A 25,761-nucleotide genomic window follows, 5' to 3' on the forward strand; every position below is an offset into this window, starting at 1 on the left:
CTTTTCTTTAATAGATGTGTACTGAAGTGTTTATGGTTGAAATAAAGATGCATGAGATTTTCTTTAAAATATTCCAGCAAAAAAAAAATGTGGATTAACTGAAATAAGAACAGCAGAATGTTGACAATTGTTTAAGCTGAGTAAACAAAAGGGCATAAGGCTATCTTCTCTCTGATTTTGTGATTATTTGAAAATTTCCAAGGTAAAAATAAAAAATAATAATCCAGTGAACACCCAATATATACACACAACACACACAGGAATGGAAAATATGTATATCTTTTATATTTACTTCAGAAGCTGAAATGATAGCAGTAAAAATTAAATTCTAGGTAACTAGATTTTCTTAAACTTTGAGAAAAAAATATTCAAGGCATTGGAAGAAGAGAGAGAGAATTTGGGTGAGTTTAGTCTTATTTGTCACAAACCCCCCTACATGCATTTTTGGAGCCTTCCCCCAAACCACAATAACTCTGCCCCTTGATTTCTGGTGAAGTATAACAGCTGCCACCTCGGTCAGCTAAGTGACCCCTGACCTCACAGATCTGGAAACCTGCATGTTGATCCAGATATTTGTTTGTTCAGACATGTGTCCTCTTTGAGAGCATTTAATTACCTGGAAAATCCTGTCCACCTGCTTCTCGGGCAGTTTGTTGGGCAGATTATTGTGACAATAGCTATAAAAATAGTCTGCCAAAGAAAACTCTCATAAATGTAAAATGGCTGCATTTTTAATGACATTCCTTCTGAGAAGGAGACTGAAAACTTTACAATTAAGAAGTTCTACTGCAACTCATTCTAGTTAAATTCCTGGATAATTGCAAAGATATTTCAGTGGAAGAAGAATGCATCAATCTGATAATTTTAGCTCAGTCTGGTAACAATGCCGCTTCCAGCGGAAATGCAAGGTACTGCTGTCCCCCATGAGTTTACCTAGTGTTCTCTGTTTACTATCGACACTGCCTCTATCTCTTAGCACCATAATAACAACACAAAGGATATGCATATTAATAATCTTAAAATGATCACAACAGAGGCTACGGTACTATCCCATCCAGAATTCCTTTTTCTAATAACTCAAGTAGCTTACTACATGTAAGAGCAGGTTGTGAAGTGTCTGACATAAAGATGGCAACATCTTTGGGTGTCCCATATAAGAATGTATTGGGAGCCAATAAGTCTCTACCTGCAGCTGTTTAAGTTGGGTGCGGAGCTCACTATTTTCTTGTTCCTTTTCCTCTGAGAGCTGGGCTTTTCCGAGTGCATTCTTGAGGGCTTGCTTTTCTTTCTCCAGTTCTGTTTGAACAGCTGATTGTTCTAACTATTGCCATAGGAAGCAATGATACAAAAAAGTAAAATAGCAATAATTTATGATCTAATAAGGCATAAATAAATTTACATACACATGCAATCCCTTGGCAGCTTTGGTTTTATAACAACTCAGTTTTACATTTGTACCCCCAAGTTTAAAAGGCCAAGGTAAGTTTTTCACATGCCTCCTTAAACAATTAATACCTAAGGAAGAGCAAGCATCGAAATCAGCTCAGCCCAGATACACCAACTCAGAATCTCCAGGAGTGAGCCTGAATACCTACCTTTAAAAGCTCTGTGAGTGATTCAACAGTTACTGCTCCCTTTTCCCTTAGACCAATATTTCTCACACTGTGGTCCTCAAATACCTGCATCAAAATCACTTGCTGCACCTGTTAAAAATACAGATGCCTGGACTCCCTCTCAGACTTGATGGGCCAGAATTTCTAGGGCAAGGCCCAGGAATCTGCATTTAACAAGCATCACAAGTGAGTTCATATAACTAAAGGGTACCAATCATAGATCTGTAAATCAGAGAGAGAAGACCTGTTATGCTCCACAATCTCGATGTGTGGTTTGAAGACCTATCCTGGTAGTCCTGATGCAAGGAAAGGAATGTCCCTTTCAATACCATATGAATTTGTGAAAAGGCCAGGTTGCTGTAATATTTTTGTCAAGACTTATAAGAAAAAAAAATAAAGGAGAATGAAAGTACAAAAGACAGTGGATTTTAAGCCAGTAAGGGCTGGCTTAAAAACTTTTGAAAGAAGAAAATTTATTTCAAAGAAGATGCCATCCAGAAATTGTATTTACTATTATTTAAAAATATGTATTTACTGTTATTTTAATTGTTTCCTTCCCAACCTCTTGTTTTCCACACTCTGATCAGGTCAACTATAGTTTTATAAAACTTGGTACTCTTAAGAAATATAACACTGACAACTGGCAAATGGTCATTTGATATCATTTGGTATCTAATAAGTAAAGGAACACAAAGTAATGTAATTACTATAATAAGCCTATTTTATATCCTTTTCTAATCATATGAATGCCATTTTACATGAATTCCTGGGATTCAAACTATCTTATTTTTTAAAAATAATTAATTTTAAATTATAGTTGATTTAAAACAATGTTTCAGTATACAGCAAAGTGATTCAGTTATACAAATATATATCTATTCTTTTTCAGATTCTTTTCCATTATAGGTTATTATCAATACAAGATATTGCATATAGTTCCCTGTGCTATACAGTAGGTCCCTGTTGTTTCCCTATTTTATATACAGTAGTGTGTATATGTTAATCCCAAATACCCAGTTTATCCCTCTTCCCCCCTTTCCCCTTTGGTAACCATAAGTTTGTTTTCTATGTCTGTGAGTCTATTTCTGTTTTGTAAATAAGTTCATTTGTATCATTTTTTTAGATTCCACATATAAGTGATATCATACGATATTTGTCTTTCTCTGTCTGATTTACTTCACTTAGTATGATAATCTCTGGGCCCATCTATGTTGCTGCAAATGGCATTATTTCATTTTTTTTTTTTTACAGCTGAGTAATATTCCATTGTGTATAAATACCACATCTTCTTTATCCATACATGTGTCGATGGACATTTAGGTTGCTCCCATGTCTTGGCTATTGTAAATAGTGCTGCTATGAACATTGGGGTCCATGTATATTTTCGAATTAGTTTTCATCTTTTCCAGATATATGCCCAGGAGTGGGATTGCTGTATGATACGGTAACTCTATTTTTAGTTTTTTAAGGAACCTCCACTTCTCCATAGTGGCTGCACCAATTTACATTCCCCCAACAGTGTAGGAGGGTTTCCTTTTCTCCACACCCTCTCCAGCATTTATTATTTGTAGATGATGGCCATTCTGACCAGTGTGAAGTGGTACCTCATTGTAGTTTTGATTTGCATTTCTCTAATAATTAGCGATGTTGAGCATCTTTTCATGTGCCTGTTTCAGACTATCTTATTTTATTTAACTTTCATCCAGTTAGAACCTATTGACCCTCCTCAGGTGCCAGGCACTGAAACAGGCATCTACAATCTGGGCATTCACTGTGCTCTGAGTCTAGCAGGAGAGACGGACAATCTAAACAGATGATTTCATACACAGGCTAAAATGCTTTGACTGAGCACAGGTTAAAGGAAAATCAAAGTAGAGTCCCGAATCCAGATTTTCAGCAGGCATAGCAGAAGGAGAGGGCGGGCTTCCTGCAGGAAGATGCAACCCATTTAGCTAATAGCTAAACAAAACTGTATTTTAATGTGATCAAGAATATATTATAACTGGCCTCTGTCTTCCTCTCTGCCCTTATCTCTCACTCTCATTCCCTACTCCTCTTCTCGCTCCTGGCATATTGGAGGCATACTTTCAGCACTTCAAATGCATTAAGCTCTCTCTCCTTGCCTCTCTGCCTAGAACACATCCCTTACCTCTACCCTTTCACCTCTGCTCCCTCTGCACAGCCAAATCCTAGTTCCCCTTGAAGTCTCGCCTGAAGCACCATTTCCATAGGGCAGTCTTCCCTGACCACCACTCCCCTGGCACAGAACCCTATCGTTTTCTTTCTCCGACACCTGTTTCACCTACCAGACTGTCAGCTTCACAAGGACATAACCATATCTGTGCTATTCCCTATAGCATCCATGGCACCTGGCCCTTAATGGCCAATCGATAAGTATTTATTGGATGAATAACTATTTCACTAATTTGCAAGTATAATTAAACTAGTGGGTATTTCATCCAACCAGAACAGGAAGTAGCAAAGTAAAAATTTAGTATCAACTTAAAAGAGGTCTCTTAAAGCTGTTTTGAGAAAGAACAACTAGAATTTATTGATTACCAACTGCTAGGTGCTTTCAGGTCCATTGTCTCACTTACCCTCACCATAACCTGCTTTACAGATGATGAGGCATTTGTCAGAGGCTCAGAGCCATGAAGTGACTTGCCCATGTTCACACAGGGGTCATATTTAAGCTCAGAATGTCTGACTCCAAAAATGTGCTCTTCCCATCACTCCACATACATTATATTAAAAAGTGTTTAATCTTACATTAAATTAAAGGAAAGCTGTTATGTTAAGGCCCAGCCTACTTGGTTTCTGGATGGCTTTGTGCTCTTACTTACCTGGCTGAGCCTTGTTAGTTTTTCCAACTCTTCTTTGAGCTGGTTGGCTTCAGCATCCTTTATTTTTAACTGAGCCTCTAGCTCAGCCTCGTAGGCACTGAGATCTCCTTGGGTCTGCTGCAGGGATGCATTCACCTCATGCTGCTCCTGAAGGGCGCTTTCTAGCTCTGCAAGCTCCTGCAAGGATTCAGCGTTTTAAGTACAGAACCCTCACTGTGCTGCTTAAGCACCTGCAAGTCATTATAAGTAACTTGAGCACTTAAAGCAAATGCTGGCCAGCCAGTGCTGGCCAGGCACAGAGAGTATTCACTGGCAATACGATGAAGCTGCAGGCTGTATGAATCCAGGCTGGAAAACAAAAACACTGACTAAATGTAATCAGAAAAATCAGTAAGCTACAACATGTTTTCCAAAGTAACCAGTTGTGTGATACTTTAAACGAGTCTTATGTATTCATAAGAAGAAAAAAAGAGAGGAGGATAAAATTTAAGGCCTATTTTCCTTCAGACACTGGAATAAATGTTTTCACATTCATTATTTAATTACATCCTCACAGTAACTGTGTAAGGCAAGGTATTATCCCCGTTTTATAGACGAGGAAATGGAGAATGAAGATCTAAGTAAACAGCATAGAGCTGTGCAGCTTAAAAAAGGACAGAGTCAGAATATGAACTGAGATTTCTGACTCCAAAGCCTACACTCTTCCTATTAAACCATAGTATGTTCACTTATCAGAAGAACAAAATGGGACTAGCACTCTCTAATATTAAGGATGATAGAGAAACTTAAATGAGTGTTAACAGGAATATAAGTACCTATTGATTAGCATACCACAGTTCTGATTCATTTTAGCCTATTTATTTTTTTATGATTAAACATTATAGCAGCTTTCATCTGTTTATTTGGGATCTTGAAGAATCAGATTAAACTATTCTGATTAAAGAGGAGAATCCTGTGATAAGAACTTCTATAGAAGAGTTTCTCAGTAAGTGATCCAAAGACCACCTGGCACCTGAATCATATGGGTTGCTTGTCCAAAATGCAGACGATACATATAACCAACAGAGGATTAATATCCAGAATATATAAAAAGTTCCTACAAATCATTAAGAAAAAGACAGACAATCCAATAGAAAAAATGGGCAAAGAATATGAATAGGGATTTCACTGAAGAGAAAAACTGAATGGCAAATAAACAGATGAAAAGTACTTAACCTCTCCAGTAATCAAGTGAAAATTCAGTTAAAACAAGACACAATTTTGCACAGAGCATAGAGAAACAAGTTAAACAAACCATGAGGAAACAATCAGACAAATCCAGAACGTGGGACACTCTACAGAACTACCAGCTGGATTCTCCACACACACACACACACACACACACACACACACACGCCATAAAAGACATTCTTGGCACAATTGGGAAAATGTGAATATGGCTCAGATATTAGATGATATTAGGGAATTGCTGTTAATTTTCCTAGGTATAATAATGGTGTTGCACTGATGTAGGAAAATGTCCTCATTTTTAAGAGATATGTACTGAAGGGATGATGTCATAACATCTGCAATTTTCAAATGACCCAGCAAAAAAAACAGATATAGAAAAATATTTGTTGAATCTAAGAGAGCACATAGATGCTCAATGAACTATTCTTTCAACTTTCCTGTAAATGTAAAAATTTTCATAATAAAAAGACATCATTTCAAACTCAGCACATTGGCAAACACTAAGTCTGACAAAATGTTAAGTTTCCTGAATTTGATCTTTATTCTGTGTTTATCTTAGAAAATGTCCTTGTTCTTATGAAACACATACTGAAATATTTAGAAGCTAAAGAGCATGATGTCTACTGCTAAAAAATTTTATATAAAAATGTATATAAAATCATGTAAAATTATAAAAAAATTATAAAAATCATGTAAAATCATGTAAAATTATATATGAGAGAGAGATAAAGCAAATGTGGCAAAATATTAATTGGTGACTCTGAATGGAGGGTATAGTGAGCTATTCTTGCAACTCTCCTGTAAGCTTGAAATTATTTCAAAATTAAGGCTTACAAAATAAAAGTTAGATAACATTAAGGTGATGTCAAGGATGTGGTGTAATGGTAGCCCTTCACACTGCTGGGGGGGAACAGAAATTCACAAAATCACTATGGACAGTAATCTGACAATATCTAGTGAAGCTGAGAAGGCACGCACACTCTGACTCACAGTTCCACTGGGAACACAGTCCCCATGCTCAAGGTGTGTGTAAGAATGTCACTCTCAATATTGTAATAGCAAAAGAATGGAAACCACCTCAATATCCCCCAAGAGGAGAACGAATAAGCAATGAATTTGTGGTAGGCACATACAATGGGATGCTATATACATCAATAAAAATAAAGTAGAGCTACATGTATCAACTTGCATAATTCTCAAAAACATAAACATGAAGGAAGAAACGAAGTAGCCAAAGGATACACTATGTACTTTTTATATAAATCCTAAAATTATGCAAAACTCTAATACATATTGTTTATAGATGGATACACATATAATAAAAGAAGAGAGAGAGGGAAATAATAACCATATTCAGGATTTTGCTACCTCTGGGAGTGGGTACACAGAGACTTTCAAATATATCTGTATGTTTTAGTTTTTAAGCTGTGAGTACATGGTGTTAAATATTTTTGATATTCTTATATGTCTGATAAATTTCATAACATTAAAACAAATTAATTCAAATTTCCGAAGCCAGCCCTACTGAGGATGAGGTTTGGGAATCTGGGTTCTCCTGCAATGTAAAGTTTACCAAACAACTAAAGCAGAGCAAGTGAAATCTCCAAATGAATGTCAACAAATCAAGCATGGAAGGGTATAATTTACAATGCTGTGTCTGTTTTGTTATCTGTAAAATAATACTACAATTATGAAGTAACAGCAACAAGAATAAGAAAAATTATGTTATGCCTAATTTTGCTACACAAATAACAAAATATGAACATCTAATACAGTATTTGTAATAGCTATAATTTCTTATTCTTTAGAGTTATTTGATCACAATACTTTTCAGGGATAGAAATTCAGCTAAAATAACCTTCCTTTTCTTAGTAAGGGAAAAATAACGCTTCCAAGTGTATCACAACTAAAGGGAAAAAAAACCCCAAAACACTAAATAGCTCCTAACACTTTTGCCACTTATAATTGCACTGTTGCTAACTTCCTTAACTAACTTAATTTGGACATCATGTACTTCTGAAGGTAAGGAAAATAGACAAGAAGAAACAATTCATACCTTCCTCATATTTTCTGCATCTAAGGCAACTATTTCCAGTTGGTCCCTTTCCTGCTTGACCTCAGTCAGTCTCTGCAGCAATGTCTCTTTCTCATCCTGTAGCCTTCTGCACTCATTCTGGGCCTGAGTAGCCTGGCCTTTGACAGTCCCCAGGTATTCTTGCAACCCACTGATGACACCTTCTAAGTCCTTCTTCAGGGCTTCATTTGCTGCTATCTGGCCTAAGCAAGACGAAGAAAGGGAAGGTGATAATATATATAAGAAAATGCTTTCAAGATACATAATTACTGCATTTAGTCTCCTTAGCTATTGTTACTAGCTAAGAATGAAATTCTAAGCTTCCAATTATTTCCTACTATCTTAGTTTTCATTTTCAAGATATAGTAATAGCTTTCCCCCCTATTATCCATGGTACAGGAGTATTAAGCAGGTAGACGATAAAAATAGTATACTCATTGGCATTGCTTATGAAATGCTTAATACATGCTATAAAAAGTTTAAAGTAGTGATTTCCAAATAAAATAACGAAAAATGTGCAACAAAACAGTTCTTGCTGCTAGACACACAAAACAAAACCAAGTCAAATCCTAGACTAGCAGCATTAACCTGTAACCTGAAGACTTAAAAAAACAAACAAACCATATATTGGGTACTTACTATGTCCAGGCACTTTATGAACACTATTTCATTTAATCTTCCCCCAAACTAATGATCGTGACAGAAATAATTTGTCCCAGGTAACACAGCTGATAATGGCAAAACAAGGACTGGGGTCTTTTTACCACAAGCCAAGGCTCTCATCACTACAGTCTATTATCTTCCTCTTCCACTATTATGGCAATGTCACATTTTTTTAAAATTATTTTTTAAAATGGGTGGAAGATCTATTTTTATTATTTATTTATTTATTTATTTAAAAAATTTTCTTTTTTGGCCACACTGTGCAGCTTGTGGGATCTTAGTTCCCCAACCAGGGATTGAACCTGGGCCCATGGCAGTAACAGCAAAAGAGTCCTAACCATTGGACCGCCAGGGAATTCCCAGCAATGTCACAATTTAAATTTGCACTGCAAAAATAGATACTAAAATTCTTTCTATAGTCTCCTTATAACCAGACACCGAATGCCTGATATCAATGGACTCTTCACTCCTGAAAAGATTTTAGGCCTTAGAAGAAGACAATCACATGCCAGAGTTTATCATGATCATGTATGGACTTCTTGCTATAGTGACCTGACTCACTAGGACATCAACCCAAGAAAACTAAAATAAAAATTTTAAATTTTATTAAACATTTTTGAGTACTCTGCAAATATTTCCCTATCAAATACTAGTACTAACAGCTGAAGCATATTCAGCTAATATCTGGATTAATGCCTGTTATTTGTCTTTTATTAACACTGAATCTGATTTACCTTAAATCATAGTTAAATTCTCACCTTCAGTAAGCTGTTGTTCAAGGTCCTTAATCTCTTCAGTTTCTTTAGCAATTCTAGAAAGTATCTCATCCAAACGGCTTTCAAGTTGTTTGTACTGCTTGTTCATAATGTCAAGCTGTTGTTCTTTACCCCTTTTCTGAGCCTTCATATGGCACTGTAATTGAAAAAAAAAAAATTAAAATCCCAAACTCTTTAAACTCTTATAAAAATAATAATCCTTAATAACATTTCTAGGGAAGAATGGAAAAGAAAATGTAACAATTTGCATCTGTTTTGTGTCAGACACTGTTGTTTTCACATGAGTAGTTTTCATTTAAACCTCATGATAACTTGATGTGGAAATCATCTCCATTTTACAGATGAGCAAACTGAGGCTCAGGAAGGTTAAGTGATTTTTTTCCCAGGTAACAGCTAGTAGGTAATGTAGCCAATTTCAGTGTTCTTTGCACTGCACTAAAATGTATCTTTCCAAAAAGGTTTCCAAAAAGTTAATTGATTATATATACATATATCCATAGGAAAAGGCTATATTCTAAAATGTTAACAAAAGTTATATCTGGGTGGAAAGATTACAGGAGATTTTTAATAAGTTTTTTTAGCTAAAAAATTTTATAATAGACAAGTAATAACTTTTTATTAAAAAACATAATTTTTAAAAAGGTTTTTTGGGGGAAATAGAGACATGAAATAAATACTTCCTTAGAATTCAAGTTTATTTTCTTTTTTTTTTAACATCTTTATTATTGGAGTATAATTGCTTTACAATGGTGTGTTAGTTTCTGCTTTATAATAAAGTGAATCAGCTATACATATACATATATCCCCATATCTCCTCCCTCTTGCGTCTCCCTCCCACCCTCCCTATCCCACCCCTCTAGGTGGACACAAAGCACCGAGCTGATCTCCCTGTGCTATGCGGCTGCTTCCCACTAGCTATCTGTTTTACATTTGGTAGTGTATATGTGTCCATGCCACTCTCTCACTTTGTCCCAGCTTACCCTTCCCCCTCCCCGTGTCCTCAACGAGTTTATTTTCAACTCCTTATGCAAAGAAACATTTTGTTCTTAAGTTCCATAAACTGGGAGTTGAGAGGGACCTCGAAGACCATTTAGCCCAGTGAGTCTCAAGATGGAGGGCCCTATGGAAGCACACCCCTGCAACGAGTACACACACCTGCAACCACTACCTATGCCCCTGGTGGAAAAGAGCTTTCACACACCCACACACACCCTGACAGTCATCGCTTTAGGGAGCTGCTGTTATCTGAAAGGACTGGATTGTATTTCTCAGGTGTGCTGGGGGAAAAAACTGAAAACCGATGACCTAGTCTAACTCTTCCTTTTACACGTGAGAAAACTGAATCTCAGATCCATCAAATGACTTGCCCAGGTCTCCTTAAGCAACTGTTCATATGGAGACAAAATAATTCCCCAGAGAACCTGTGCCCTCCCACTCACATCACACCCTCGCAGCTCTAGTTTGCCCCCACAGGATCAGAGGAACAGAACAATAATAAATCAAGAGAACGTTACCAGGAGAAAGAACTATATTAGTCTGAACAACGAACTCCACGAGTCTCAAGTCTAAGACTATAATTTGATTATAAAAGAACACTTCTCAATTTTACATGTCTGTTGCCTCCAAAGACAAGAAAGAAAGTCTCTTCATTTCTGAAGAATAAATGAGAGGCAGCTTGATTGGAAGGTTTTTATTTTACTACTGGTAAAACGTGATGGATGTTCAAAACTCTTCTCCTACTCTCCCAAAATACCCATCTGAAGTCTTTCTGAAAAGCTAACTGCAGATAAAACCTTAAATTCTAAGTAAATTTAGGATTTTTATGGCTCAAGAAAGAATTTTCAAAAAGTTCTACACTCATATCTGCATCAATAAATCTTAAAAATTCACCATTAAAACTTCCACTGAAATCTCTACATGCAGGACAAAAAATTAGCTCAATACACCAATGATTTGCATTAAACCCATGAGAGCAAAAGTAGATTCAGCGATTTTCACTACCATGGAGCTCACAATAGAGGTATTGTAAAAACAGGAACTTACATCTCTCACTCCTCCTCCTCTTTAAATCCTTTGTACACAGAGAGAAAAAATGATCATACCTTAATTTAGAATTTGTCCTGTTAAAACTGAGCCGTTGAGAACAGAGGAACTGTGGGCGGAACGCTTTCTAATGCTGTCTTGAAATTCATGTGCACTTCCCTCTCTGACAGCCGCATTTTTGTAAACGCCTCTGAGCCTCTAACCTCCCAGCGCTTCAAACCACATTCCTGGCAGAGATTGAGCGGCAGCCCAGCCCGTCCAATCACAAGCAGCCTCTGCAGGCAGGCCACACCCTCCGCGCTTTAAATCACAACACAGGAAGCTCCCACAGGCCAATCACGCACAATCTTTGCAACAGATTACTACAGATTAATTGCCTTTAGCATACAGTTTGCTCCCATAGAGCACTGCTAGATAGGGAACAGGGATACAAATCTTCCTTTATTATGTTTGCTCCTGTGGAATTTCTGCTTCTGACTGTGAATGTTTTCTAGAACTAAAATGGGATTTGATTTTTATATAGTACCTTTTCCTTTTGAAAACTAGTTAAATGCTTATGCTTGTTGAAAACTTGACTAGGCTTGGCTCTGAGCTAATTTAAAAAATAATTAATCTCTTTAGACCTGTAACTCCTTTGTGAGGCTCTGCCTCTTCCTAAAAGGGGTACTTTGGGAAATCATTTAATCTTTCTAAATCATATTTTCATCTTATGCAAATTTTAAAAGTCACCAATCTCATTTGGATGCTGTAATAAAATAAAGTTCCTCACCATATGTGCCTAAAACCAAGTGCAATGCAAGACACATCACTGGCACTTAACATACTTGTTTTCCATCATATCTCAGTCATTTACTGTTTCCTAATCTCTCAAGCTTTTACTTTTAAATTCTATTTGCTATTCAGAAAGATACTTCATCTGATTAGATAATAAAAGTTAAATAAAAGCCTGTATCTGCAGAAAAATATGCAGAATACCGTTCTTGATTCTTTCCCTCTTGCTAAAATGTTCACATTTTGCAGCCTAAAATGGGGTGCCTAATACTAGGCATTAAGGTGACTGTGCAAATTAGAAAAAGATGCTCCTTCCAGGTGAACAAATTAAAAAGAGACATCCTCTGGTGCTCAGACTAAGACTGTAACCCTAAGAACTAACCTTCAGGAGTTTTAACAATACCGAAAAGGAACTTCAAAATCTGGCTTGTATGTTTCATCTCCACTATTACAGATTGATTTTGACTACCTTCAAAACTTGGATGCCTTTCCTACTTCTCATTTAACTCCTTTCTATATGTAATTCTTTACAGAAATCCAGTGTGTATTAGACTCCCTGTATGCCAAGACTATCACAGTCCTAAGTTGAAAGCAAACAGACAATCTAGGTTCTGATTACACTCATAGATCACAGAACTACAAGAGGGAGTAAAGGAGCTTTGAGTAGTGCCTATAGGCCAGTTCTTCCCTACTTTCCTTAATGCAAGCATTCATAAACATAGCACTGGCCCCTGGGGATTCAGTTCCTGTCCTCAGGGGCCTTACATGGGGTGGTAGGTTTCTGAACAAATAAATATGATACGGGAAGATATCATAGACCATATTATATATTATTTAAAATCTCTAATTTTTCATGTAATGAAAATTCTTCAAGACAATCAAGACTACTTTTGGTTTCAATTTTAATACTAAGTCTTAGGCTTTTGTTAGAAAAGACCTTATGTCTGTGATGATATGGTCACCCTTTGTCAAAATTAGCTGGCCTCCAAAAAATATCTATGATATTTTACTAAAATGTTTAAAGGGATAACTAAATAACTTGTCAAGTACATAAAGCAATTATAGTGCATTGTCTTTACCATGTTAAATTCTATGGTTTCTCATAATCCAGAGATTTTAAAGTTTTTTTTTTTTTAAATAACCTTATTATTCAAAGTATACCAGTAAAATATGCAGGAAATATTCTTACTTCTATTTTACAAATATTGGCTAAAATATAAACCATTAGTAAGACTTTTCAGAGTAGAGACAGAAAGAGACAAGAACCTAACTCCATCATCCAGCCACCTGACCACCTCTGGCCACATTTTAGGAAGACATACTCTAGAGAAATGTTTTCTTTTTAAGGACAAAACAAAACAATATGAAACAACAAATAGCTTTAGTGGAATATTTGCATAAAGGATTAAAGAAGAGGTAGAAAAAGGACTCTGAACCCCCTCAGCTCTCCCATCTTGCCACCTTGCTGTTAAGAAAGAAGAAAATAAAACAAGGAGAGAGAAAGAGTAAGAGGTTTGGAGAGCACCTTAGAGCAGGTTTCTCTTGATTTGAAATATAATGAAATTCAATTACTTAAAAAAAATAAATATATCATTCATCAATTGTTCTACTGAAAGCTACCTCCATCAAGCCCTAGGTTGTTTTGTTTTAAACACACACACACTTTATATATATGTGTGTGTGTGTATGTATATACACACATATGTATATATATAATACACATACATACACTCATATTATATATATACACACACACATATAAACATATGTATCACTCAAATTTGTGCATCAAACTAAAAGAGATTTTCAGAAAGGACTCTGAGGCTAAAAATGATGAGACATAATACCCAGAAAGAACAATATGCTCATCCCCATAGAACAAGCCAAAGATCTCTTCATTTACTTACATGTTTTGGGTCTTTGGAATCCAGACTATCAATACCTATTTGCAGGTCCTTGATCTCCTTCTGCTTTTCAGCAATTTCTCCTCTTTGCTTTTCCATCTGCATTTCTAGATCCAGAGCTTCTTGGCGTAATTTATTTAGAAGTTGTATCCTACCACTCAACTGCTTGAAAAGAAAGTCTTTCTCCGCTTCTGAAATCTAATTCCCCCCACACCCCAACACACAATTAACAGAGGACAGCAACACTGATTTACAAATTTACAGAAAACAACTAGTACAATTTAAAAAGGTATTCCATGCTCTGTTTTTTTTTTATAATAAAAGTAAAATGCAGGTGATACCTAGGCACTCCATTCATATCTTATACTTTTATCCTTATTATATGTAGAAAATTTATTTTATAAAAGCTTATAAAACAATAGCAGGTAGAAATGAAGTTGTCATCTTAGTATAAACAATTTATAAATTATTAATAATAATAACCATAATATTAATGGTAGCTGACTTTATATAGCACTTACCCTTGTATTAGAATATCAAGCCAATTGACAATGTAATGAAAAATTTAGGCTATATTATACTTACTCATTTAAAATAACTATTTTTTCCAAGCACATTTTGTAAGCATCCATTTACTTAAAAATTATGTACATTATTTACTTCTACCAATTTATCTATATAAAGCTTTCGCCAGTACTGTTATAAAACATTCTTAATTATTAAAATCATTCTTAATAGCTCCATCCACCTCATCTCCCATTTTCAATACATCTTTAAGTCCTGTCAATTCTACTGCCAGATTTTACCTAGTCTTCTTTCTCTCCATGTCCACCATCACCTTTGTAGTCCAAGCCATTATCATGTCTTGCCTGTACTAAACAACAGCCTCCTAACCGATGTACACATCTCCATTTTTTCCTTCTCTCTCAACCCATTTCACTCTCATCAAGTAGCCAGAGTGACCTTATAAAAATACAAATAGGATCAGCCACGCTACCACCTAAAGTCCTTCAAAGGTTTCCCATTACATTCAGAATAAGATTCAAACCCCTTAAAATGGCCTATGATGCCTGGCATGAGCTTTAACCTCATCTTCCACTATACTCTCCCTGACCCTGCAGAGGAATCTTTAGTCTGAAGTCTTTTGCACACACTGTCACCTCTGCCTGGAATATGCTTGCCCTTAATTATGCCTCACTGGCTCCTTTTCATCCTTTGGGTCTCAGCCTAAATGTCACCTCCTCAGTGAGGCCTTTGTGGGTTGTGGCAATCTACATCCTCTTTACTGTCTCTCCTAATTTTCTTTTTTTTCCCCCCTAGAACTTATGTTGTTTAACTATACATTTCTTTTAAACTTATTTTTACTTATTTTTTGCCTATTTCCTGCCCATGAGAGAGGAACACATCTGTTTTTTTCATTACTCAGGGCCCAGCTCAGTCAGCAACTGCCATATAAACTTGAATCAATTTCTAGTTACTAAATAATTTGAAACTAACAACACAGGGTTACCTTTTTAAAAGAATATATAATTTGGACTTCACCTTCTTTTCTTCCTACTATGGTATGAATACATTACCATCACAATTTTGAAATACTGATTTTTAAAAGTTGCAAATAACTAAAACCTTTTACTTACTTAAAAACTAAAATGTCAAAATACTTCCTTTTCTGAACTTTCTCCCTATGCAACTACATCATGGGTTTGAGCTGCTTGCTTCTTCATGACATCATCTTTTTGTATACCATATTTTATATCATTTATATTTTTGCTGCTCATGTTTAATAATGTTCATTGTAGAGGTGTTTTCTGGCTCTTAATCTAGGTTCCAGGATCTTAAAGGTGGTGAGTGCTTAATTAAATTAGGAGAGATATATTAGGAAGCAGCTTCCCTGGGTAAATTGGACACTTTCATAATAGAGTAGACCGAATATATCTTTTTACATAAATGGTTAAGTAACGTGTATCTATACACTCTATAAAACGCTAATAGGATGTCATCCTGAATGGAAGGAAATGAAATTGGAAAATGCTAGAACCATATCTGACTCTGAAATTTGTTATTCCGTAATTAATTAGGCAGCACTGATTTACAGATTGTTTTACACGGTTATGAAGAGGGAAACACATTTCATTTTTGGCATTTTCTCTTAGCAATGCAGCTTTACTTTTACTTACTTTTTTAAGTTGTATAGCTTCTTCCAGTTGTTTAAATTCTTCAGTAGCTCTTAAAATTTGTTGTTCTGCCTTTTCTATTTCATCATGCAGTTCTGATAGTCGAGCTTGTGCTGCAAATTTAAAAACCATGCACACAGATACACACAAGAAAAATCTTGAATTCTCAAATTTCTACCTTTTTCTTAGCAATAACTTCCTCCAATTAAATTCTGCAATTATACAACACAGGAATAAAAAAAAGTAATTTCTTATGATTGTTTTCCTCTCTATTAGTTAATCTCTAGAATAGTTTCATGATATGCCATAGAGCTATAATTGATCCATTTATTTGTAAAATTCCTAACATAAAAGAGGCTCTACTTGATACTCCCAACATTAAAGAACTCTTTTGAAAGAATAAGGATTTTATTTGTAAATATGTGCTTATATGTCACTAAGTTATAATTAGGTTTAGAGTATTAAACAAAAACCTGTGTTAGAGGTAAATGCTTTATGATGGGATTCAATATCAAGAAATTCACTACTGATTTGGTAATCCCAAATCAGTGACTTTCCACCTCAAATTCCTGATTTCTCTCTCCCTCCCTGCCTCCTATAAAACTATGAGCCCCTTGAAGCTGGTGTGATTTAGTTTCGCTTTCCCCTTCCAGAGCCTTGCATATAGTATACGCAGGCACGGACAACTCGGCCTCTTTTCTCCCCTTTCCAAGTCAACCTCTATTGGCCTTCCATGTATTCCATTTAGCTGCCAACCAAGGGAAGATGGGCCACTAATCTCATTGCTTGAGATCCCCATAATGGGCCATGATTACTAGTGAGATGAATGAACTCAGGTCTGCTTTCTCCTTCCGCCATATGCATACAGATAAGTGGGGAAGTGTGTCCAAAGTTTGCCACTTGGAAGGTCTCTAAGTGTCCCCTTGGACTGATTTCTTCCTCTTTGTGAGTTGCCAGGAAGTGGTAAGATTCCTTGAATTAGATGACTTGGGGGGGGGGTGCGGTTGACAAGGTGGAGTGTGGGACAGATCAAGAAGAGTCAGAGGCCAGCCTCAGGCCTAAGCCTAAGGAGAGTGCACTGATCCACTTTATCCAAAGCACTGCTTTAGGTTTTGGCGACATGTATAGGAATCAATGACTTTACTTGCTTCAATTATTACTAATTATGTCTGTCAATGTGTAAGTCCAATGGTGAGAAGCACCTGTTGGCAGGACGAAATTTAAGCATTCTTGGAGCCCTTGGACATGCTGCTATCAAATAACGGTCAAAAACCCCATTCTTCATAACAGGAATCATTAAAAAATAATCTGCTCAATGAATCGCTGCTTTTGTTTTAGACGTCTCATGCAAACAACAATATAATAAAGAACTTCAGCATGTTTAACTAGAAGAATTAAAAAACAAAATTTGCTTATATATTCAATTCTTTTGTATTTTTAAAGAATTTAAAGTAACTTTTTTTAACCTGCACTTATTTTGTTTTCTTTGTCTTCCAGTTGTGTGTCCAGTGGCGTATGGGCTCTCAAGTTCACATGTTCATTTCTAAGTTGTTCCCCTTCATCTGGATCCATCCTCTTGATCTCTACTAGCTGGGCATTATTGGTAATATAACTCTCTGTGGCAAACATATTTCTCTTGTATCTGGATTTGCCAATGTAAGGGCTTTCGTCTGGGGCTTTATCAATGTCAACATACTAAAAACAAAATAAATAAATCTTATGAATTAATAAGTAACTGTTATGCAGTCGAGTGACATTATTCATTATATTAATGAAGAATATATCACAGAATTGCCTAAATAGTAATCCTACATACACAGAAGTTAAAAAATATATATAATTCTTTTATCTTATTCTTAATATACTAAAAAGGAACTAGAACAAAAAATGGTCTCAAAAGGCTTACTCCTCCTATCCTCGAAGAGTGAGCTGGATTGACTAAGGAAGCGCCTACAGTTATGTGTTCGAAGAGTGAGCTGGATTGACTAAGGAAGCGCCTACAGTTATGTGTTCGAAGAGTGAGCTGGATTGACTAAGGAAGCGCCTACAGTTATGTGTTTTTTGTTGTTGTTGTTGTTGTTTTTAGCACTGCTGTATCTCTCAAATCAGAAATCTACATGTTTTATTTTGGTTTCTTGGCTGACATATAAGTAAAATCTCAGTCTAATAAATTTTAAATGTTGAATTTTTACTAAAATAATTTTTCGTAAAAATTTAGTATTTACTAAATACTAAATTTTTACTAAATCATATTTGATATGATATTTTATTATCATATATTATTTTACATGATATTGACTGGAGCTTGGAAGTTAAACAGTTCCCTGTTGCAGTGGCATTTATGGTATTTGTACAAATAATGGTTGACTAATAGTGAACCCACTGATTATTGAAAAAACAATGTAGGGAGATGTCTATTCCATGGTCACTGAAGCAGGCAGTGCACTTTTCCTGGAGGTTTGGATTTAAGGAAGCTGATCAACCACACTCTTGAGTGAGGTAACTGAGGATTAGAAGGGCTGCTTATGGTTACGAATATGGATGTGGGCAAATATCCTCTCGGGGCTTTTACCCTCTTTTGGACACTGCTCTACCTCACTGAGCCAAATAATTCACAGATTCAACCAAAATACTCTGCTGATATCTTCATAAGAAAAACACGGAGTGGTTATTGATAAAATCATTTGAACATCTCCACCACCCTGCCCTCCCCTGCCCCATTCTATGCTGGCTTTAACTGTGGATTACTACGAAATCAAAATAACTCACCTCTGATGGATAATAATTTAGTGGCTCAAATTTAGCATCAATTTTATAAAAAGCCAATTCCTGTTCCAGTTCATACTGTTTCTGACATGCTCGAGTTAGTTCCATGGTCTTCTGTCTTAGCTATTGGCCCAATTTGATATGAAACAACACATAGATTCAGTAAGTTAGTATAAAGGTACAGTGGTGTGGCAAGTTCTAATCATAACTGATAATTAGATTTTTAAAAATCTCACAGCAAATAGAATAACATTAAGAGCATTTTATCTTAATTCTAAAGTATTACAAAGAATGAAATACAAAATTATCATTTCATAAGAGATCACATAAAAGACCTTTGAAGTTTATATGTTATTTCAGGATACAATGAACAAAAGTTTTAAAAATCATTTAAATTTGCTTTATCCAAACATGAAAATAACTCTTTATCAATTATTTTTAAGTAACTAGTCTACTAAGTACCTGCTTCCTGATTTCCCAATAACTGGTACTAATTTATTTAACTGACTCATGACAGTTTCAAATCATGGATAGAAATGATATTTGACACTTATTACTAAGAAATTAGAAGGAGTGAGAAGGATGAAAATAGGAGATTGGTTTTAATTGTTGTACTGATGTTGCTGTAGTATTTTGGCTAATGGCATCTCAGTTTTAAGTGTTCTGAACATTATTCTTTGTAATGGAGGATAAGGGATGTGAATAAGCTCAATCAGATCCAAATATGGGACATTAAATTTTTAATAAAGTAATCCTACTGTAATTACAACTTTTTAGTTATTCTTAGAAATTTTAGGAGCTAGAAGAAAAATTATCTAATCTAACCTTCTGAATTTATAAATAAAGAAACTGAGTCCCAGATTGGTGAACTGACTTGTCAAAAGTTACATAATTAGGTTAGTGGCAGAAGTTAAATATTTTATTAACTACCAGTACCAGTCCCCTTTCTACTAAACCAACCCTTGAGTTCATTTCAAAGGTCCACTAAGTGATTTCTGCTTCTTCATTCCCCCCAGCATCTGACAATAGATACCAGACAAAAAAAGGCATGCAGAAAAACTTCTTTAATATAAAAATGCAAGCTGAAGAAAATAAAACATAAACAAACATGAACATTTTACAAGGACCGTGAAATCAAAGTCGTGCACGATTTAGCTTTCAGTCACCTCCTGATTATCCATCCGAGTGGAAGTAAGGCTAAACCTGGATAACAGGTAATTCTGACTACTCACTGTATGCCAGACACCATGCTAAGCATCTGACATATGCTATCTCACTGAATCTTCACAACTACCCTATGAGATGATAAAAGCTGTACAGAGAGGTTAAATAACTTGTCCAGTTGCACAGCTGGTAGTGGAAGAGGCAGAGTTCAGTTCCAAGTTTCCCGATTTCAAATCCGACACTCTATTATACTACACTGCCTTCGATGTCCTGCTGCAGGGTGTCAAGCACATTACCCACATTGATGCTTTCACTGAATGCTCACAAGTCCCTGAGTCTCCAGAAGGCAACTCACAACCAACAATGTCAACTAATCTTGGGCTTCTCTCCCTAAAGATCAGTGGCAGCAGGGACAAACAAAGGCAAATGTGACTGAACCATGGAGGCTATAGGGACTGGTCTCCGCAGGCAAATACAATTGACCCTTGAACAATGTGGGTTCGAACTGAGCAGGTCCACTTACACATACTTTTCAATAGTAAGTACTATAGTACTAGACAGTCGGTGGTTGGTTGAATCTGTGGATGCCGAGGAACTAAGGATATTGAGGACCAACTATAAGTTATACGTGGACTAACCCCTGTGTTGTTCAAGGCTCAACTTTAATAATGAATACTCTGTGCATCTTAAAGTACCTTTGTGTTTTTTACAGCAGTAGGCTTAGCATATAGTAAGCATTCAATAAATGTCCTTTGAAGAAATGCATAAATGGGAGCAAATTGGGAGTCAAAGCCCAGGAAAGTAGGCTAGTTACAGTATTAGCTGTGGATAATCAAGAGCTGACTGCAGTTAACATATTTACCAATAGGAAAAATGATACAAATTCTTTCCCCCACATTCAAATTCACTCTCCTATGTAAACAATCATTAAAAAAAATTATACATACACACAAGCACATTTCTCAAAAGGCAAGCCAGTTTCAAAACTTAAAATGTACATAAGGATATTAATACAAGTTTTCATGCAAACCATGAAAAACACAGTATACAATTCAGTCCTGAACAAACTACCTTTAAGGAAGAATAAAGAATCAGCAGAAAAGGGTCTGCAAGAAACCAAAACAAGGGCTAAAAGGAGAAAGAAGCAAACAGATACCATCACCTGGAGAATTCTAGAGAGTGAGGCTATAACAACATAAGCTGCTCTTTACTGACAACTTACCTTAGGAAGATATGGTTATTAATACCTGCATTATTCTTACATGGACACATTTTATCATCATTCTAATGGAGTTTCATATTTACCACCTTCCATTACTTAGCTTGATTCATTTCAAATCATTTTCACATTCATAACCTCACTTAGTCCTCACAACTCTGTGGGGCTGGCAGGACAGGTAAATCAGCCTCATTTTTAAAATGAGGAAACAAGACCAGGAGTTTAAATAACTTGCAAAAAGACAATGAATAACATTAATATTAAAGTTAACATTTGTTGGTGGCAGGAGAGGGGGACTATTACAGGTTAAATGGCCACCAGAAGTTTTCCTTCAATGTTACTATGCTTCATTTATAAGTTAATTGACTTACTACATGAGGAATTATTATATGAAACTAGAAAACATTATACAACTATAGGTGATATTATCACCAGATATTCTGCATAAGATAATGGAAAATGTTTTTCAAATGTAGGCTCTTAGAATAAGACACAGAATTCTTTTTTTTTTTTAACATAGAATAGTCCTTTAGAATAATAAAAGAACTGGCAAAACAATATGAATTTGAAGAAGAAATACAAAATAGCTAAGAAATACATATGCAGTACTCAGCTCTCCAATACCTAAAGAAATGCGAAATTAAAGCAATGAGATTCCATTTTTTTCTATCCTATTTACATGTTCAAAATAATACTATCAAGTGGGGGATTGGGCTCTTTCACCCACCGCTATAGAAGTGTGAAGCAGTTATAAGCTTTTTGAGGGGTAACATTAATAGCTATCAAAATTTAAAAATTTAAAACTTATAGTGATTATGCTAAGGAATTACTAGCATGAATGCATAAGGTATATATATATATTTTCTCTATAGTATTGTTTCTAATAACAAAAAAGTGGAAGCAACTTAAATATTCATCAATAAGAGGTTAAATAAATCATGGAAAATCCGTATAGTGGAACATAATATAGACTTTGAAAAGAATTTATGTGTGTGTGCATATATGTGTGCACACATGTACACGTGAATGTATTTTTTTAACTTGGACAGCTGTCCAATGATATACTGTTTTGTAAAAATTAAGATGGCAGAATTTTAAAAAATATATAGTGAAATTTTTTTAAATCACAAAACATTCAAAAAAATATATATTTAATTACATATATACTATGTAATTACATATATATTGTATAAGCATAGAAAACAAAAAGGATACATATTAACCTCCAAGGAATGGGGCAGGGGAAGAGTGAAACCTTCATTTTCTACTACATACATTTGTGTTGTCTGAATTTGTTATAATAAACATATAGTAACTTTGTATATAAAGTGTTTTTAAATACTTAATGATAAAAGTAACATAATGACTCAAAAAGAGCACAGTCTGTCTTCTAACTGAAAACAGTTACAGGAAAAAAAACGAACAAAAACTGTTGACAATTTACAAAACATTTATTTACAGCATAAACATATCAACATAATAAACGAACAAAAGAGAAAACTAGGCAACTATAATAATCCATAATTTTGGGATAGCACACAAATATAAAATAAAATATTTTGCCATGACTTTCAATGGGTTGACTTAACGTGCACCAGGGAGTCAGCATACGGAAATCATAATTTTTTTTGTCTTAATAATACAAGATGAATTCTACACTACAAAAAAGATATAACTCAGGAAAATTTATTAAATGTTCACAAATATCAAGTGATACCAAAATAAGTACTGTGTTTATTTTAAGTACTGTTTTATTTTTGTATTTTAAATACAACTGTTAAGTGATGGCACAAAGAGTTCACTGCTAAAATAAAACTGATTGTAATATGTCTTCAATGATTTAATTACTCATCAATCCACTCTATTATGGAATGGAGTGCAACAGATCTATGCATATTATAAGACCATTGATAATCACTGGATTATTAACATCATATATAATATGCCTTCAGAATACAGCAGACATATTTGAAAACTACCTTCAAATAAGAGGCATATGAAGGAAGCCACAAATGCTCCGAATGTTTGACTAACAGAGCTGGGAAAGCTGCCCTGTCTTTTATCATGTCCCCCTGAAAAAGAAGAGCTCAAGAAAGAGGTAATTAAGTAGTATCTGGATTTCAAGTAACAATTTCCCTCTCTATACAGAGGAGGGAACGCTTTTTTTTCTTGCTTAAAAATGTAAGTGCTTAGGCAGAATTCTCGTCAACAAATCAAGTAATTAAGCCAGAATGCCAATCTTGAAAGGGGGATGCCAAAAAAAAAAAAAAAAAAGATAACTGTATCAAGGATTCTATTAATTATATGAGAAATACAATTCTCTAAGTTATGCACAGATCAGAAAAAGAACTGTCAAAAGAAAAAGAAAAGAGAGTACCAATAGCTATTTTTTTCTTCAAGGAAAATAGACTAATAATTTTACAGAATCAAATTATCTAGGTTGAAAAGGGCTTTTAAGGTGATTTAGTCCATCTCCCTGACCAATGTTTTTTTTTATCTTTTCCCTAAACCCTGAGCACATGGCCTGTTTCAGTGATAGCAAACACATTCCAGAGTTATCTATCACATTTTATCTCAAGACAGCTATTGTACAGATTTCTTCTTCATTACTAAATGAAAAACTGTTTTCCTATAATTCTATTTGCCATTTCTTAATTTTATCTCTTGGTACCTTCATCAATAACTCCAGTCCCTCTTCCATGAAACAGTCCTTTGACTATCTGAAGGCAATCGTCACAGCTCGCTGGGTCTCCTCTTCTCCAGCCTGGACACCCCTGTTGCTTTGGCCACTCCTCAGACATGGTCTCAAGACCTTTGAAGCCTCTGGGTCAGGTACCTTCTGAAGACATGCTATCTAGTCTGTCTAAATCTTTCTCTTTTAAAATACCTTTTCTACCTATTCAACCGTAAAGCCAAATTATTTAAAATTTAAACATTAAAGATATGCATATATGGCAATTTGAAAGTGCTCTATAATTCTACCCTCCTAAAATAACTGCTGTCAAGAATTTGGTATACATTCTACCATTTGACTTACACATACTTATACTATTATATACTTCCTTTATATATAGGACCATACTTGATATACAGCTTGCCTTTTTGCACATAGCAATATATGTTAGACATCTTTCCATATGAGGATATACAGCTCTACCTTCCTTTGATAAGAACACTATTATTCTACCACATGGATATCCACTGAGGGACATTTTAATTATTCTCAATATTTTGCTAATATAGACAATAATGTAGTCAATGTCCTTGTATATATATGTGTATATGTATATTTATATACATATATGCATGTATCTACATATATAATATCTTTATACATTCTTGCTACCATTTCTACAGACTATATTATTAGAAATATATATTATATTATACTGTAACTATTACATAATAACCAATAAATAATATAAATATTATATACAATATTTCCAATATATAGAACATAGGGTACGTCCATTTAAATTTGGATAATTTTGCCAAATTGCTTTCTAAAAGTTTTTGCCAACATACAGTCTCACCAACAGTGTTGTTGTTTAAAAAAATACAGACATCTAAGGGCAGTCTGACCAGCTCCCCGTGGTGTGGGGCTTCATCTTCCTCACTTGTTCTGGGTATCATACTTTCACGGCTCAAGACAGCATGCATCTTTTGGGCAGCCACACCATACAGTGTGCAGTCAACTACAACCTGTCAAACCTGTTGCACATATTTCTGTTAAACCACATCTTCCCCATTTTATAGTCAGGAAGTTGTGTTTTCAGACCTAAGAACAAAGAATTATCTATTTCAAGAGAATATAGTCAAGGCAATGTAAAATACGGACTTACCAGTTCATTTTTCGTGTTTAGGTTACTCTCTAGCTCCTCACAGCTCTGTTTTTGTGACATGGCCTCCTCTTTTAATGATTTGTTCAACTTATCTTGATTTTTAATTTCCTCGAGGAACCTTGTTTGTTTGCTTTTAAGCTCTTCAGTTTCCATCACCTTCTTCTCCAGGTCTCTTTCCAGTCTTTCTACCTCTTCTGCTAGTACAAATTTAATAGTTTATTGATCATTATATTTTCTATTTGAAGAAACGTAAGACTATTTCTCGAATAATAGCAAAATAAGTCTTAGAATAGTATATATACAATTCTACTTTTAAAATTATTCACTATGGTTTTGGAAAAAAAGATTATTTTGAGCTAGAAAGTGATTTCTATTAAGAGGTAAGAAGGTATTACCATGTGGATAACAATTTTAAAAGACAACACTTTAATTCCAAGTATTTAATTCAATTATTGTGTTGATAAATGATGTTTTTTCCAGGTCTCCTAGAAAAAACATGCAATATTTTATTTGATATTAGTAATTACACTTTAAAGGATGCTGCAAGCATGTTTGCAAAATAAAATACTATGTTATCTTAAAAATCCTTCAAAGGCTTCCTATGATGCTTAGCATAGGATCCAAAAAGCTTACATAAAGAACTGACAAGACTTTTCATGATTTGGTCCCGAACTCCCTC

General features: G+C 35.0%; 1 protein-coding gene across 11 annotated transcripts in view; it reads right to left on the reverse strand.

Annotated features, from left to right (window-relative positions):
- The window catches only part of CNTRL (centriolin), an 89,532-nt gene that overhangs the window by 40,990 nt on the left and 22,781 nt on the right, over nucleotides 1-25,761 (reverse strand). For 5 of the 11 annotated variants that reach the window (XM_082468509.1, XM_082468513.1, XM_082468514.1 and 2 more), the window contains exons 7-16: nucleotides 25,083-25,279; nucleotides 21,093-21,149; nucleotides 18,861-18,980; nucleotides 17,558-17,786; nucleotides 16,095-16,204; nucleotides 13,921-14,115; nucleotides 9,182-9,335; nucleotides 7,743-7,963; nucleotides 4,457-4,633; nucleotides 1,187-1,321 (exon numbers count right to left, since the gene is read on the reverse strand). In XM_082468509.1, coding sequence (XP_082324635.1) covers nucleotides 1,187-1,321; nucleotides 4,457-4,633; nucleotides 7,743-7,963; nucleotides 9,182-9,335; nucleotides 13,921-14,115; nucleotides 16,095-16,204; nucleotides 17,558-17,786; nucleotides 18,861-18,980; nucleotides 21,093-21,149; nucleotides 25,083-25,279 — 1,595 coding nt within the window. Of the gene's footprint in view, nucleotides 1-1,186; nucleotides 1,322-4,456; nucleotides 4,634-7,742; nucleotides 7,964-9,181; nucleotides 9,336-11,301; nucleotides 13,890-13,920; nucleotides 14,116-16,094; nucleotides 16,205-17,557; nucleotides 17,787-18,860; nucleotides 18,981-21,092; nucleotides 21,150-22,672; nucleotides 25,280-25,761 lie in introns of those variants that run through there. The other 6 variants (XM_082468511.1, XM_082468507.1, XM_082468512.1 and 3 more) reach the window with 5 other exon arrangements.

Source organism: Balaenoptera physalus, assembly GCF_965194825.1.
Source record: "Balaenoptera physalus genome assembly, chromosome: 7".
In the NCBI taxonomy this organism is placed as follows: Eukaryota; Metazoa; Chordata; class Mammalia; order Artiodactyla; family Balaenopteridae; genus Balaenoptera; species Balaenoptera physalus.